Source organism: Epinephelus lanceolatus, chromosome 10, assembly GCF_041903045.1.
Source record: "Epinephelus lanceolatus isolate andai-2023 chromosome 10, ASM4190304v1, whole genome shotgun sequence".
NCBI lineage: Eukaryota > Metazoa > Chordata > Actinopteri > Perciformes > Serranidae > Epinephelus > Epinephelus lanceolatus.
Genome location: NC_135743.1, coordinates 10,651,273 through 10,667,573, shown reverse-complemented (window position 1 = coordinate 10,667,573; position 16,301 = coordinate 10,651,273). Strand labels below are relative to the sequence as shown.

The following is a 16,301-nucleotide window of genomic DNA, read 5'->3' as shown; positions in this document are numbered from 1 at the left end:
TAACTAGTTAATTTGTATATTAATATCCAGAATTATTGTCTATTAAGATCTATTACGTATGCTGAGCATGAATTAAAAACTTCCATCAGGTGCCATTTAAACTCAAGGTATTATTAGTGTGTATGATAAGCTACATTTAGACGAACAGTGTCTTTATCCTGTCCTTTATATTTCTCTTAATGTAATACATATTTGCTCTTTAAGGGTTCTTTTGCAATAACACATATCTCCATTTTGATTGACTTCCCTTTCTCTTTCTTTGTATGGTGTACATACATATTTCGTTTTCCAGAGAATTAAATGAATAATAAATCACAACAATAGATCTCTTCTGATCACCTCAGGTGTTGACGTATTTGAGGTTCAACCAGAAAAACAGCAAGTAAGTAACGACCTTATTATATAAAAAGAAGACAATGTAGAGAATAAACAAATTTCTGATATCTGGTGAGGTGAGCGAGGTCTCAGTGGGTTGTAAACACTTTCATTTACGACCTCTGATGTGGATGCTTACGAGCAGCACTTGAAGGCAGCATTAGACAAGGAAGTAAACCCTGTGGCCTACACCTAGGTGCTTTTAGGGTATACACTCCACTCACTACTGACGCATTTCCACCCCAAATATAACCAAAATAATACAAATAAATACGTAACTGAGGATATCACAGGCTACATGCAGCAACTTCACACTGATTGATTTCATTAATATCTGGATATCATCTCAGTATTATCTCATATTTAAGATTTTTTAGGCTTGATTTTTCTGTAATGTAGGCATCTAGCTTCTTCTATGTAGCTCTAAAATTCAAATGTATTGTGTGTAATATACAACTTCAATATATGACATCTACAATTTGTCAAAAGGTATAACTAAATAACCCATAGTAACACATAAAGGTATAATATAAGAAAACCTGGAAATCACACCAAGCACCAGAAACACACATTTTATTGTCTGCATAATTAAATAATCCAGATGAAACAAGAGTCTGCACACAAACCTGTGTTCATATACAATTTATTTACACAAAACAATTATCACACAGGCTGAAACTTTCACAGTGAACACCTGAAAATATTCTCAGTTTACATTATTCCAATTAGCAAGAGGTAGACATGAGTTTTGTATTTAAAAAAATAATAATATAAATGCACAAAACTCTACACAGCGATCATATAAACACTATTTACAAATCATTTTCTTCTTAGAAACACATCAAATGAAAATATGGCCCCTGATGTTGCAAAAAAAATATCTATTCATAGTGCTTGAAATGCCCCTTTGCTGCAGTTATTTAGCCCTGAGGTTAAGGAGTTATCTGACAGGTATCGGAAGACTTTCATTTAATATGATTTATTATTTCAGAGAACGTGTTTGTAAAGACTGCCTGCATACATTTATGAGTTTTTGGGTATTTCTTTCCCTGAAATGTTGCATTTATATGGTGATAGATTTGTCTCATTTTTCGTGCGTGATTGACAGTCTGTGTGTAAACACTTCCACAAATACAAAAAAAAAGTAAACTCACAAAAATATTTAGCAAATATAAAATGCAGCTAAAAATATACAAATACCAAAAATTAAAAAAACAAAAAACAAACTCTGCAAGGGCAGAATTTAGATCCACAAATAAAAACTGGATTCACTTTGAATAATTTTAAGCTTTCTGCAAATTATGCACTGCTGTGATTATACTTTTGTTATTATTTCTTTTATTTATTTATGTACTTTTATGATCATTATTATTTTTATTAATTATTTATTTTATTTTTTTCTTGCCAGGGTTGTGGAAATTATACTTATTTTCTTTGTTAAAATGTTACTGTTCACGTTTAATATTTAAAAACTCAATAAAAAAGATTGTTTAAAAAAAACTGGATTCACAAATATCTTTTCGTAAGTTGTAAATGTAAGATATTCACAAATGTTTTTCATTTATTTGTAAATGAATTCAGTGTATTCAAAGATTCGGAGATATATGCAGATCTGTTTTACGTCTGCAAAAGACTTGGAGGTTTAGAAATCTTTTTTGTATTTGTGGAAGGTGTTTAATATTTACCAATTACACATTGACACGCGACCTTGAGTGCTATATTCTTCTTCAGAACTGAAGAAGCCTTTTGGATGAGAGGTGAAACGTCTTCAAGAAACTCAAGCATGTCCAGTTGCCTACGATATAGCACTTAGGATTACTATGACCTGGATGAATTTTCACCAACACATTAACACACGGATTGTCGATCTTTTCGCTCAAATGAAATTGGGACAAATCTATCGCCATACATCTATCATTGGCTCCTCGTCTGCCTGCAACAGCATCAGCCCATGAAGACACTGTGGTTCAGCCAGGACTGGAGGAGGCAGTGTTCCCTTTGTGGGCTGTAGTACTTTATTAAAATATGCTGGTTGCTCTCTGCCAGCAGCACCAAGAGTCCTGGCACCTGTTCCCTACTGTGACGCCCATGTTTCACTGCTGTGCTCCGACGTCCCTGCTGCTACAGGTACCCCGGAGCATGACTGCCACGACTCAGTGTTTGTGGGCAAAATGTTGAGACTGGTCAGGACCTCCTGCGCCGTCTTTCCCAGCATGCCCTGTATGTCACAGACAAAGCGGTAGACATAGCGCTTGCCTGCCGTCTTGTGGATGATGTTCTTGTGGTAGTAGTAACGCAGGCCGCGACTCAACTTCTCGTAGTTCATCTTGGGTTTGTTCTTGCACTGGCCCCAGCGTTTAGCCACCTGTGGGATCAACAAACACCACAGAGTTCAACTTAGGTCTGGCTTTGTTAGAGAAACACAGACTCTCCAACACATTCTCACTCCGACCTCGTCACATATTGACGTGCTTGGTCATGGACTTTCCACATCCACATACAACCTGCAAGGTACCCTGGGTGTGTTGGTTGTTGATGCTCTGGGACACAGTGTCAACGTCTGCCTGTTACATGCATTGTGTTCTTTCAAGATACACTTCCATTTTCACAGGATATTTAGCGTTTTCATACAGTCTCTTTCAAAATAAATGCACTATGTCAGTACAACACCGGGAATTGATGTTTTGTTTCCTTCAGCAACAAACACACATGGTTAGGCAACAAAAGCACGTGGTTAGGTTTAGGAAAAAGGAACTGGGTTTGGCTTTAGAATTTTATGGGATGCTATGTCGCATGAAAGTCTGTGTTTGTTGGACCCATCCGGCTGCAGCGTCTTCTCTCAATACTGGACAAACTTCAAAAATCGTTGTTCCCACAAGTCACTTAGACACAAAAACACGGGGAAAAGGTTGAAGTGAAGTGACAGGAAACGTTTAAAAGCAAAGCTCTGACACAAATATTTTCTGAAACATTTAGATTTTTCTTTAATATTTGCTTTTTTTGATGAGATATTGAATTATTTGACCCTTTGGGCCTTGAAAAAAAAAATTTAAATTAAACCATCTGTGAAGTGTAGAGAAGAAATATCACTTTGGTGGAACTGGGAACAACTCGTAGACATTTGAAATGCCCAGTTTAAATCTGAATAATTTGTTTTATAAGATTATCCTGTGTAGTAAGTAAGAAGTAACTACAGTTTTTAAAAAGTGAAACAGGCTATTTCCCTCTGGAGTATACTGTAGCATAAAAATGGAAAACCTTAAGTACAAGTACTGCAAAAAAAAATCGCCTAAGTACAACACTTAAGTAATTATGCTAAAACCAGATATGTCCTTACCTCTGTGGGGTCAGACATCTTAAACTCCCAGCCGTCTCCTGTCCAGGAGATGAAGGTACGACAGGCAGAGTCTAGAAGAAGCTCCAGCAAAAACTGCCACAACTGGATTGGACCTGAACCTGAATGAATGAATGAATAAATGCATACAATGATTAATGCATTCACAGAAGGCAACTGGAGTTGTACTGGCACCCTATTTTTTATTAACATATTAAAATCAATTGTTGTAGTAGTATTCAGATGCTTTATTTGCGTGAAAGAAACAGTACAGCAGCATAACAATACTCCATTAACTTAACTTCTTAATTTTTCAACCTGATCCGTTTTCACATGTTTTTCACATGCTAGTCGCTAGATTAATTTATACAATGAAAAATGCCATAGGCTTGTGCTAATAATGTTAGCATGTTGTATTTGTGGGGAAAATGTGTCCAGATCAAGACAAGTGTTTTGTCTGTGAATGCTGCGAGTTATAGTGAAGCTGATTTGTGTACTTGTGTTTGAAACGGTCTCTATTAAGCCATGTTTAATGTGTGTTTAATGTATTTTTTGAATCAACTATACTTTACAGCACTTCACAGAACCCCGCTGCCAATTACTGTTTCGGAGGTGTCTCTGTTGTGCAGCTTCATATTTTCAAATGGGGGGTAAAATCCCTGTTTTTGCATCTTATTTTGATCACAGTCTGTTTTCATAAAATTGCTTGTGTCATCTCAAATGTGGGTTTGACTTGCAACTGAAAACAAGTAGCCCATTTCATACAAAATACCGAGATACATATTGTGTATCCTGTGTAGCCTGTAGATACTGAGATATGAATTTTTGTCCATATCGCCCAGCCCTACTTGTGACTTAAAAAACAGTAATTTGGCCCCACTTCTGGTTGTCAAACACTTCTACTGACAATCTGAGCCTGTTAGTGGCAAAGCAAGCACTTTTAATGTGCAACCTGTTTCGCTGATGAGGCTGCAGTGGTCTCTCTCAATACTGGACCATTTCCAAAAACTACTGAAGATATCAAAGTTTTCTTTAAGTTAAGGCAAAAACTGAACTACATCTAGTATCAAAAGACCTGGCCTCAGTGAGTGTCATATATCATACTAGTGAAGTATTATTATTGACACATTAATATGTAAGTGGCAATTTAATGTTGAAAAAGAGACAAGAAAGCAAACCTGGATAAGCAGACATCCCTGTCATCTGGCCCTCCCTGTCTGGCCTCTGGGGGTGTGTGTTTTTGCGTTTGACCACACGGGGGCAGTACTGCTCTGAGGACTGAGGACCGTGGGTTGATGGGCAGGAGGTCGAAGGCGGGTGTGGTAGGGGGGCGCTGAAGCTGGGAGAGGAATATTCAGGCCAGAAAGACGACGGCTGCCTCTGTCTGTCAGAGTCGAACAGTTCAGCCGAGTGACACGAGTAGCTCTGATCCGTCTCGCCTGGAACAGTGACAAGAATTACGCACTGAACTGCAAGAATTAAACCAGTGGGAGAGTGTTGGTAACATCCACAGGTGAAATGTCTTACCTTGTAATGCATTTGATCCTTTTGAAGTTAGAAAGGGGCTGTGGCTGCCCTCCATGGCCGGGCTGAACTGTCCATTTTGGGGCACCAGGCTCTGGTACGTCTGTGGAGACTCCTGGTATCCAGTTTGTGACTGGTCTACCGTCAGCCCATCTGCATGTCAAACAGAAAGTTAGTCTGAAAAAGAAACTCCTTTAAAGACATGTATTTTAAATACAGTATGAGTATGAGCTCACCATGTGGATATGAGGCCCACCAGTTAAACTCCTGGTATGAGTCCAGGTTGAAGAGGGAATTATCACTGGTGCTCACTGAGGAGGAAGAAAGGCAAAAAATGTGAGATAAGTTCAACATATGACTCATTATGTTATATTAACCATGAGGGTTATTTTGGTTTTGTATCTTGAGTTTTCACCTTTAGTGTCGTATGGGTGAGAGGCTTTGGGTGGCTCTGGGTAGCTGCTTTCTGCGACGTACTGCTGCTGTCCAGGAGCTTTACTGTCTAACAGAAAAGACAGGTCTTCACCAGGGTAGTCTGGAGGTTAAACACAATACAGACAGATGGAGTCAGTAAGTGATGATGACGGCAAGATTGAGGCAAAGTTCATGCTTGTAAGAGGGACCACACCAATGGTTTAACTCCACATTAATGCTTGACAGTTTTTTTACTTTTTTTTTTTGATTGACTTCATCCCTACTTTGCTGCTGTTTAAGTTAAATTTCTTACAATGCTGAGATAAACTGATCCTGATACTGGACTAATATGGAGCTATAAATAAAATTTGGCTTTGGAATTTATTTTACTTTGGGGGCGTCCATTAGCTCACCTGATAGAACAGGTGCCCCGTGTACAAAAGCTTTGTCGATTTTACTTTAATATTTAATGACAATCGTCTGATATTTTTCTTCATGGTACTCTTTTTTTTAGCGTCATTTTTTTATGCTGACAGTTTCTCTTCTTTTTTTCAGTTTCAACTTTCTGTTGCTGCTTTAGCATGGAGGGAAGGAGTTTCAGGGGAACGTCACTCCTGTGGACCCACCCCCAGCCATAGCGGGATCCGTACAACCAGCATACGGTAATATCTTGCATGAGTTCATCTGGAGCTCCCATACAGCAAGTATGTCACAGGAATAGTTTGGATTGTGAGATACTTATCCATAGTCAGTGTATTACATACTTTAAATATCAGTTGGCACACCCTCAGTTTGGAGAAGCAGGTTTGAGTCAGACACAGAAGCTAAGCAATGTACTGCTGTGGATGGGGGTCAGCATCAAAATGTATTTTAGCCAACTATTATTAGTTTAAGTGTACACTGTATTGAGAGTATTTTCACCAGTTTAACCTTTCCGTCAGACAGCCCGTTACAACAGGGAAGTTTCTGAGTTCCCCATCTATTCTCTCGTCAAAGCGACCAGACTCCATTAAGGAAAACAGTCATTTTAGCTCGTTGAACACAGGAGCTGCTGGTCTGCCACTGCTTCAGTCAATTAGTTAGTTTGTGTTATTGTGTGACTTTGGTGAATCTGAACTAACAATTTAAAATCCCAAAGTCACACACTAACACAAACTAACTAACTCATCAAGGCAGCAGAAGACCAGTGGCTCCTCTGTTCAGCGATGTTAAATCACTGTTTTTCTCAATGGAGTCTGGCTTTGAAGAGAGCAATGTAACGGCTTCATTTTCCCATTGGAAATCACCGACTGACATTAAGGTATAACAGTAAAAATACTCTCAATATAGCGTACACTTAAACTGATACTGGTGTTTTTAGGTGGGACTTTTTTAAGGTGGCTAAAATACATTTTGTTGCCGACCCCTCCACAGCAGTACATTGCTTAGCTTCCATTTTGGGGCCAACTTGGGGGCGTGCCGACTGACATCAACTGTTTGCTAGATACTGTCTATGGATACATATATATAACACCAAATTTTTATTTTCGATGCCAAAACTTGTGGTCACTGTTCTTGCTCCATATAAGGCAGCCTCTGGTCTCAGTTTATTTCAGCATGGTAAAAAAATATCCTACTTTTAAGTAGGAAAATATATCTAAAAATATCTACTGGGTAGTGAATGTGCTGATTTAAATAAAAAATAAAAAAATAAATAAAAATCATTGGTATGATCCTTTAAGCAGAAGGTTAAATACAGCTCAGCTCAGCATAAAGGTCATTAAGAGATGAAAAATGGGATGAATTTGTAAGTCTGGGTTTTTATCTTGACAGTGGATGTTGACACAAGAAAAAGCAGCTTGTTTACTGTCGAATCAGCACCAGGCACTCCAGTTTTCTCAGCTCAATGGATGGAGGCAGCTCGGAGGAAACAAGGGAGGGAGGGGGAGGAAGACAGAGGAGGAAACGCCAGTGGAGGGAGTGTGACAGAGTAGTGATGGAGGTCTGGGGAGGGGGGACTCTAAATCTGTTGGAGGAGGAAGTCTGGAGGAAAGGATTAGGGAAGACAGAGAGGGGAGTGTCTTTAACCTGACCACCCTGTTTCTCTCCGTCTTTGCCTACCTCAGCCCATTCAAGGGCCATTCTCACACACACACACATACACACACACACACACACACATATAACACAGCAGCACCCCGTTATCCTGGGTTTGAGCGAGAGCCCCCGGGTGTCAAGGTCTCAGTGAGAAAGCTCTGACAGATGTGATGATACAGTCTGCGCAAATATTTCCTCTGTCCTTCAGCTGCTCAGGTTCAGAGGAAACAGATCACGCAAACATAAAAAAAAAAATCTATCTGGGCATCAGTGATGGTTTAAACCTCTTGCCATCAAAAGTCAGAGTGTTCAACTTGCGATGGAGAAAACATCAAGTGCAACTGATTCCCTGAACTCACCATAAGATGCAAAGTCAAAGCCAGCTGGCACTTCCTGTGTCCTGAAGTCCTCTGTGTAATATCCAGTCTGGCAAATCTCCATCTGTGTTGAAAGAGTCTGATTACAACTTTGATCATGACTGCAATATTATTATTATTATTATTATTATTATTATTATTATTATTATTATCATTAGCAACAGAAATGGGTGTACTTTTAAAAGCACTTGAAATACCCCAATAACACTGAACTGAGCATTTATCCACTTGTGTTTTTTTGACATTATCTTTTGGTCAGACATGTTATCAGCTGTGAGGAGAGCCTGTTTTAAAAACGTTCATTTCTGATGCATTTAGGTGCTGTGGGGAAAAGTCAGACGCAGCAACCTTTTTCATTGCAATAAATTTACATGATCTCTTTCATTACTGTCTTTTTAGTTTGATTTTGACATTGAATGCACCACTGAGGATTACACAATCACAAATAAGAGTCACTGATTACTTTTTCAAGAATATGTTTATAAAATGTCACAAAAAAATAGATTTTCCAACTAAAACCCTCCTATTTTGGTCATATGGACCCAATATTTACAATTAATAAATGGGGTAAATTATTAGGCTGTAATAAATGAATGACATGATTTTCTGTTCTCTAAAAAAAATAAAATTAAAAGTGAAAACCCACCTTTACTTTCGAGTCTTTGCTGTCTGTGTTTCTGTCTCCAGGTTTGATGATAGTGTCCCAGTACATCTCTCTCCTTCTCTCCGAAATTTACGCACTTTATTTACCGGCAACACGAACAACAACGAGTGGTCAGTCTCCGGCCGGAACGGTCCCGTTATAAACGCAGCGGAGGTGGGAGGGGCGCGTGCCCCGCTCTGCGTCGTGACCAGGTTTGTTTAATTAAACGTGACGTCAGATGCTCCCTCCCTTTCCTCCCCTAGCAACAAGCAACTAATCGTTCATTCATAAAGTACTGACGCCGTAATCCTCCGGTAAAATACATCACGACGAGCCTGAATCGATGAGTGGTGGAAGAAGTATTCAGAGCTCTCAGTTTAAAGTAAAAGTATCATTATCTATCAGTAAAAATACTACAAGCACCATAAAGTAGGCCTGGCTTTCTCTATGGGCAGCAGAAGGACCCCCTAACATGTCAAATACTATATGATCAAACCTACTTTAACATCACAATCAGGGCTGGTCCTAGACTTTTGGGGGCCCTAAGTGGATTTGGATGAATGGGGGCCCTCCTCAGAGTAAGGTGTTGCCACTTCACATGGCACTAAACCACCCTCTCTGTCAACACAATCTCACTCCGACCTCATCACATATTGATGTTTGGTCTTGCCACGTCCACATGTGACGTGAAAGGATCCCCTGGGTGCGTTGGTTGTTGACGCTCCCGGACGCCATGTCAAGTTCTACCTGTTGCATGCATTGTCTCCTTTCAAAATACACTTCTGTTTTCATGGGAAATTTAACAAGTCTCTTTCAAAATAAACACAATACGTCGATACAACACCATGAATTGATGTTTTTTTCCTTCAACAACAAACACACGGTTGGGTTTAGGAAAAAATAACAGGGTTTGGCTTGAGAATCCTAGGGGACACAGACACCGCTCTCTCGGGTGAAAGTCATGGTTTGTTGGACCCATCCACCACCAGCCCCACTCGGACTTTCGCTGCCTTAACTTCCATGCCAATGTTAAAGGACGCCTTTTTTTAGTTGGCAAGTCACTGCCCAAGCGCCAGATTTCACCGACTTCAGAGACTGGGCTCTCTCTGTTTTGTATATCCACCTGAGACAAGGAAATTACATTGTGGGTTTGCCGCACCTTATACTCCATTCTGCTTAACTTAGATGTGCTGTCCTCGTTTGTGGACACTTTTTTGTGCCATCTAGTGGTAGCAAAAGCACAACACACTAATCCATGTAAAAACAAGATGGTGGCAAACGCTGCCAAGTCAGTCTGCAGCTGATCCAGATATAAAGTGGACACGTTGCAAACCCTAATCACATTTCAGGGTTGAAACTTGTATATCTATAATCAATTATGTTTGCAGTTTGATGTGACAACAAATTTGATCAATTTTAGCAATAGTAACAAGCTTTAATAATCATCTCATTTGAGGATATTGGAGCCAATCAGGCATGACTGACTCCTCCTAGAGGCAACAGGACATTCCTAGCTTGGAGTATGGATCGAGGGAAATTCATGCAGAGTTTCCAAATGAACAAATTACAAGACTTTTAGATTTGTTGCTTTATTTATAATTAAGTTTTTGCACAACAATGCTCAGGTGAACGGTTTTATATTTTAATACACACTTGTGACACACATCTTTGTTTTTTCTCCAAAGCTACTTCCTGTTTAAAGATGTTTAGTTTTTTCATACTGCTGGGGTCTCAGGAGGATATATCAGTTTACACACTCATAATGTACAAACAGGCATGTAAAGACTAAATGGTACCTCTTCGCAGAAACACCATCTTTAAATAGACTACAGTAAATACCATAATTGTCTTTAACACCCTTAACTCCATGAAAGGTTTTTCTCAGAGGTTGTTGACCTGATTATTTCATTATTATGTCCTATTTTATATATTTTCAGATATAAAACTATTTATACTACAGCTTGTCTGGATACCTTATGGTTATTAACTGAGATGTGCATCTATATTAACTGTAATTTACAATTAATGTTGTAGTCTGGAGAAGTGGAGCTAGTTACCACATACTCAGTTCAACATTTTAAAAACTTGTCATATGTTTCATTTGTGAACGTCTAACCTGAAATGTAACTAAAGCTGTCAGATAAATGTATGGAGTAAAAAGTCCAATATTTCCCCATGATAGGTAGTGGAATAGTTACTTTACTTCACTGATACCATACAGTAGTGTAACACAAATGTCTTGATTATATTTAGTTAATAAGATAAAATAAAAAATAATCTTTTTTAGGAATGCTTATCATCATGATACTGTAAATTAATTTAAACTCAAACAGCACAATAATGTCCCTGACAAATAAATAAAGCTTTGCCTTCATAATATTTCTGTGTATTTTTATTTTATAAGTTTTATAAGTTAAGAGACCACACTTACTGATTAAAAAAAAAAAAAAAAAAAAAGATGTTAAAAAGGCACCACAACCACTAAAATTAGTGAATTAGTCAAGGAAACAATTATAAAAATCAATTAAATGCTTAAGTTGTTTCTTTAAGCAAGACTAGGACAGTTGGTTGGACAAAACAAGACATTTATAAACCCAAATTCACATTTCTCACTTTTTTTTAACTTCTTATAGACTGAATTATTATGTGATTAATCAAGATAATAATCAGCAAATAAACTGATAATGAAAATGGTTAATTGCAGCCCTAGAAGAATTTATATACACTAAAACAATATAAAAACATCAGACACAAGACAACACAGCAATACATAATGCCACAGCAGCCTATTACAGGTAGTTAGTAGTCAGTCAATACGGTTACATATGCTATATTACTAATTTATTATATTAGTTGTAAATAAATTTGGGGATTTGTTTAAATAATATATGAGTTAAAAGAAGACATGTAGGAAAAGGGGTAGGGACATATGCATTACTTCTATCTACTCCTTCTAGGACTCTGTTGTCTTTGATTTTTTTTATTATATTTTTGTTTTATTTTTGGTTCGAAATAAAGTCATTCATTCACACATGGTCGACTATTATTTATGGACATCAATGGGATGCATAGAAGTGCGTCAGTGGGATATTTCTACATTTCTAAAATAGGAAAACGATGTGAATATTAATTTAATAAAAGAGAGCGGTGTTATTTTTATTCCCTCACTGAATGGCTTCGACATATTTCAGAGCTGCGGTCATTGATTGTCTGACAGGCGGGACTAAATAACTGGGTGGGGATGAAGTGCAGGCTTTTGAAATCAGAGCAGTCGGTTTCTAATGAGGTGGGAGGAAGAAAAAAAAATCTCTGTGTCTTTAGAAACCATTCGACAAAACAATGGCCCGTAAAAAAAACACAAAACACACACACACACACACACACACACACGCACACACAAGTACCCGCTGAAGAAAGTCTGAAATCACGGCGTGAGTGGCTGCAGCAGATAAGGCCGAGCCCAGGGCCTTGTATAAACAAACAACTCACACACACACACACACACACACACACACACACACACACACACACACACACACTGAAGGCCAGCTCCATCTGGAAAAGTGAAGCCGGGTGAAATCGTGCGCGTCGGTGGAAGACGGGAGTCGTGATTAGGAGCCCCACCTTAGGACCTCAACACAAGGACACAACACGAGGTGATTAACAACCGTCTGCAGTCAGCTATCAGGAATCCACCTGGGGTGATCACACAGTGGGTCACAGCTGAACTAAACCAAAGCACCAAACCTGCCAGAATCAAAATAAAAAAGGTTTTAATGGCTCTCTGGAGTGGACGCTTCATGCATGTTTGATTCTCCACTGTTGGGGAACTACATCTAATTAAACTGGAACTTTAACTACATTTTTGCAGTAGCTCACAGGTATTCAGCGAGTCTATCATATTTGCACCGTGATTCAAGAAGTTAAATGAACTTTTTTGCACACTTTTTTGACAATAAGAACAATTAGGGCCAAAAACAAATATGTTACCATTGCTTCTCTCCTGTAATTGAACCCCCTTGGATTACAATTAGTCAAAGGTATTGATTATTGATATTTATTAACAAATGTTGCATGTTATATTGAAATTATGTGACTAACTGAGTCATCTTTCTCAATGCAATACCCCCAGATGGACTCTAGTTTCTGAAGGCAGGTGTCTGACTGATGGAAACTGTGTATAAACTGACATTCCTGCACCTTCCCATGAAAAGTGGGGTATTTATTCATTTATTTGTTTATGACCTGTGAAAGATTAGGCACTTTTGCAATAAAGTCAGCCGAGTAGTATTTAATGCTGGCATGTGACTTTTTTCTACTACATTGTGTTCTAGTTTTGTATTACAGTCTTAAGTCTGAGCTACTTTTTCATACCGTACCCACAAAATGCCTCTTCATATATCAGTTATTCAGTCATTCATGCATGTTACCTTAAATTCATGAGGAAAACAGTTAATATGTTTATTTATTGACTGATTGGGGCCGTTAAACCACAGCAACACTATAGCAAAATATCTCACACAACTCATACTGTATAATCCATGTCTCATGTATCCAGTCGTATGCTCAGCACAAAACTGAACTGCAAGAGAATTTTATGTACGCTCTCTTGAGACTCCAATACAGAGGTCTCAGGGAAATTGCATGAGTTTGAGAAGTACTGGGCATATGATTGGATAAATGAGATTTGGATTATACTACACGAGTTGTGTGAGAGTTTGTTAGCAGATGTTTTTGCTGTAGATAAATGTGGCCCCCAAATCAAAAGTCATTATGACGCTCCCAGTATCTAATGTTATCTGGTAAACTGTTCCAGTGAAAGGGCCTCATAATGCTGGTGTCAGCCCATCTAAAGTCCTATCCACCTTATTCCTGAGGGCACTACTGTAGAAATGATTATGGGTGCAACTTCCAGTGAGAGAGCGGAAGTAGCAGTAAGCTAGTTAGTCCCATAGACAGTCTGTGGTTAGTCCTGGTAGCTACTATACTACTTTTAACAAATATTTAACTAATGTTAACTTAGCATTTTCTAAAATGTCTTTGCGGAGCTCTGGTACCTGTTGCACTGTCCGTGTCTGTAACGACTAACAACCAGTCTAAGCTACATTTTTGTCTTCAGCAACCGTGTGTTGAACATGTAACCAGAACAAAAGGGGATTGCTCCTGTTGCCAAAGGTACCATTGATATGAGAAATAAAACCACAAGAGTTTCACCAGACATAGCGAAAAAGTATTACATCAGAATTTACAGGAGAGAATGACACATAGACTGACAGGTCCGTCACTCAACGTCAGTACATGATACCCCTGTCTTTCCCCGTCTGACTTCATTCTCAACCTACACTAGAAAATAAACTCAGCAACACATCTTGAAAAATGTATTTAGTCATTAGGGCTGAGAATGTGACACTGATTTACCACACTTCCTTTATATCATATAAAAAATGAATGCCCAAATGTATTTCTCTTACTAGTCTACTAAGTCTGCTGCTAAATTCAGCTTCATGTTTCATTTAGAACAGTTTTTAACAAATCAGAAGTTAACGACGAGGATTAGCTGGGAAACTTCACATTTATTCACTTTACATGGAGCTACAGTTAATACTGAATGATGTTAAATGTTTGCTGAATGTGTTAATATCTCTTAATAAGTCATCAGAAATCAAAAATCATCTTCAGAAGGAGAAGATGTTACCTTAAGCTAGCTCAGGCCATGTTAAAGTTAACAATATTATAACAGAGCAGGGCAAGCTGGTTGCTAGCGTGCTTGGTTGAAAAGGAAAATACAATGCTTTGAGATGGCTGTGAGAGATGGCAGAGGTTTGATCACATAATCCTGTTTGAGCTATAACAGGTGGTGTGTTCACGTTTTATTTCCCAGTTGCTCTTGGAAAGAAGAATAGAGTACTGTAAACACACTGTAAGCAAACTGTTACCACTGGAAATTGCAGGTTTTGGTTCAGCGCTGGAAGTTGCACCCATGGTATCATTGGGGCTAGGAATAAGGTTGGTTAAGAGGTGCGGACATTTCCAGTTGTCTTTCTGTTAGCTCTGCTAAATGTTTGCTACATTTGGGCTCTTATGCCTATTTTGCAAGTGTCTGTGGTGCTGTTTGCGGTTGGTTTTGGACGGTGGTGTTATGAGGCTGCAAGCCACTCATCAAGATGAGGAAATCAACTTCACCAGTCTGTAAACTCTCTCTTCTGCGGACATCTGCCAGGTCGAGGTTTTCAAATGTCAACACCAGTAAACGCTAAGGAGAAGATAGCACCAACTGCTAGCATCCCACCAGCCACTGTAGGCCGCAGGTGTTGGATAATAAACTGCACGACCTCAGGATATAATATTGGAACTGTAATATACATTCACTGAAATCTTGGATTCTATGTCGATCCAACAGAGCAGAGGACTCTGGCGAAAGAAGGAGAGGAGGCCAGTGCTTTATGGACAATAAGGACTGGTGTGACAGTGGGAATGTGAGGTGTTGTCCCGTTCCTGCTGTGGATCACTGCTATACCTTGTGCAGAGGCGGCTGCAGTGTTCAGGTGGAGTAACCATACAGATGCCTTGTTGAGGTCGGGATGTGTGGACAGTGAAATAATTCCACAACTAGAAACCATGGAAAACCAGAGCCATCCTGAAACATGGGCAGTTATAAAGCAGCTGCCAACAATGTGGAGTAACAGGACTAAATCAAAGTGCACAAGTTAAAGGAGCTGAAGGGATCACATTTCATCGTGTATAATTGATTGACTGACTGACTAATCTGGGGGGTGTAGACACACTCACTAAAAATGTATCATGATGGTTTTTATCTTGAGACATCTCCACAGCGAGTGTTGAGGCAATTCCTTTATTTTTTTCTTTTTTACGGGGCTTTTTTGGGTTAAAGGACCCCCCTTTCAACACAAATGCAAAGTTCATAACAGCCACTCATGCTGAAGTCCAGAGATGCGTTTTATCGTGAGATAACTGAAACTCATGATTTTAAATAATTTGAAGGTTTTTGATAATTATGCACTGTTGTGATTATATTTTTGTTATTTTTTGTCTTTTATTATTATCATTTTATTTTTTAAATTACTTTCTAAATTTTATTTTATTTTTTTCTTGCCAGGGTTGGGGATATTATAATTATTTTCTTAATTGAAATGTTACCGTTCACTTTAATGTTTAAAAACTCAATAAAAAAAGTTAAAAAAAAAAAACTTAAAATCAAGCACTGCTGTGATTATAATTTTGTTGTTTTTTCTTTTATTCATGTATTTTTATTATTACTATTTTATTACTTAAATTGCTAATTTTATTTTATTATATTTTCTTCTTGCCAGGACTTTCTTTGTTGAAATATTACTGTTCACGTTTAATGTTTAACTCAATAAAAGATTATTTAAAAAAAAACTTCTTAAAATAAGCTGTCAACTGACTAAAGCTCGTTAATAAAACAAAGCTATTTTTTATTGAGAAAAACGTATTCATTTAAAGCATTAACCCCATGAATAACTTTTTACAGTGCATGACTCCAACCTTCACCAGCTACTGAGCTTTTTGTTTTTCC

General features: G+C 38.3%; 1 protein-coding gene across 2 annotated transcripts; it reads right to left on the bottom strand.

Annotated features, from left to right (window-relative positions):
* Positions 1–1,001: 1,001 nt before the first annotated feature.
* Positions 1,002–8,877, bottom strand: etsrp (ETS1-related protein). 2 transcript variants are annotated; one of them, XM_033640006.2, is made up of 8 exons: positions 8,747–8,877; positions 8,083–8,164; positions 5,649–5,768; positions 5,470–5,544; positions 5,237–5,386; positions 4,888–5,148; positions 3,713–3,831; positions 1,002–2,740 (listed from the first exon to the last, which is right to left on the bottom strand). In XM_033640006.2, the coding sequence occupies exons 1-8, from the start codon at positions 8,810–8,812 to the stop codon at positions 2,450–2,452; spliced, it is 1,164 nt and encodes a 387-aa protein (XP_033495897.1). In that variant the 5' UTR covers positions 8,813–8,877; the 3' UTR covers positions 1,002–2,449. The 2 variants fall into 2 exon arrangements, with proteins under 2 accessions (XP_033495897.1, XP_033495898.1); XM_033640007.2 differs by having other exon boundaries at positions 5,649–5,735.
* Positions 8,878–16,301: the final 7,424 nt, after the last annotated feature.

Coding starts and splice junctions, on each gene's coding strand:
- etsrp (XM_033640006.2), bottom strand. CDS start 8,812: ATGTACTGGGACACTATCATCAAACCTGGAGACAGAAACACAGACAGC. Junction 5,149..5,236: donor AGGATCAAATGCATTACAAG/GTAAGACATTTC, acceptor TCACTGTTCCAG/GCGAGACGGATCAGAGCTAC. Junction 2,741..3,712: donor AGATGTCTGACCCCACAGAG/GTAAGGACATAT, acceptor TTGATCCCACAG/GTGGCTAAACGCTGGGGCCA.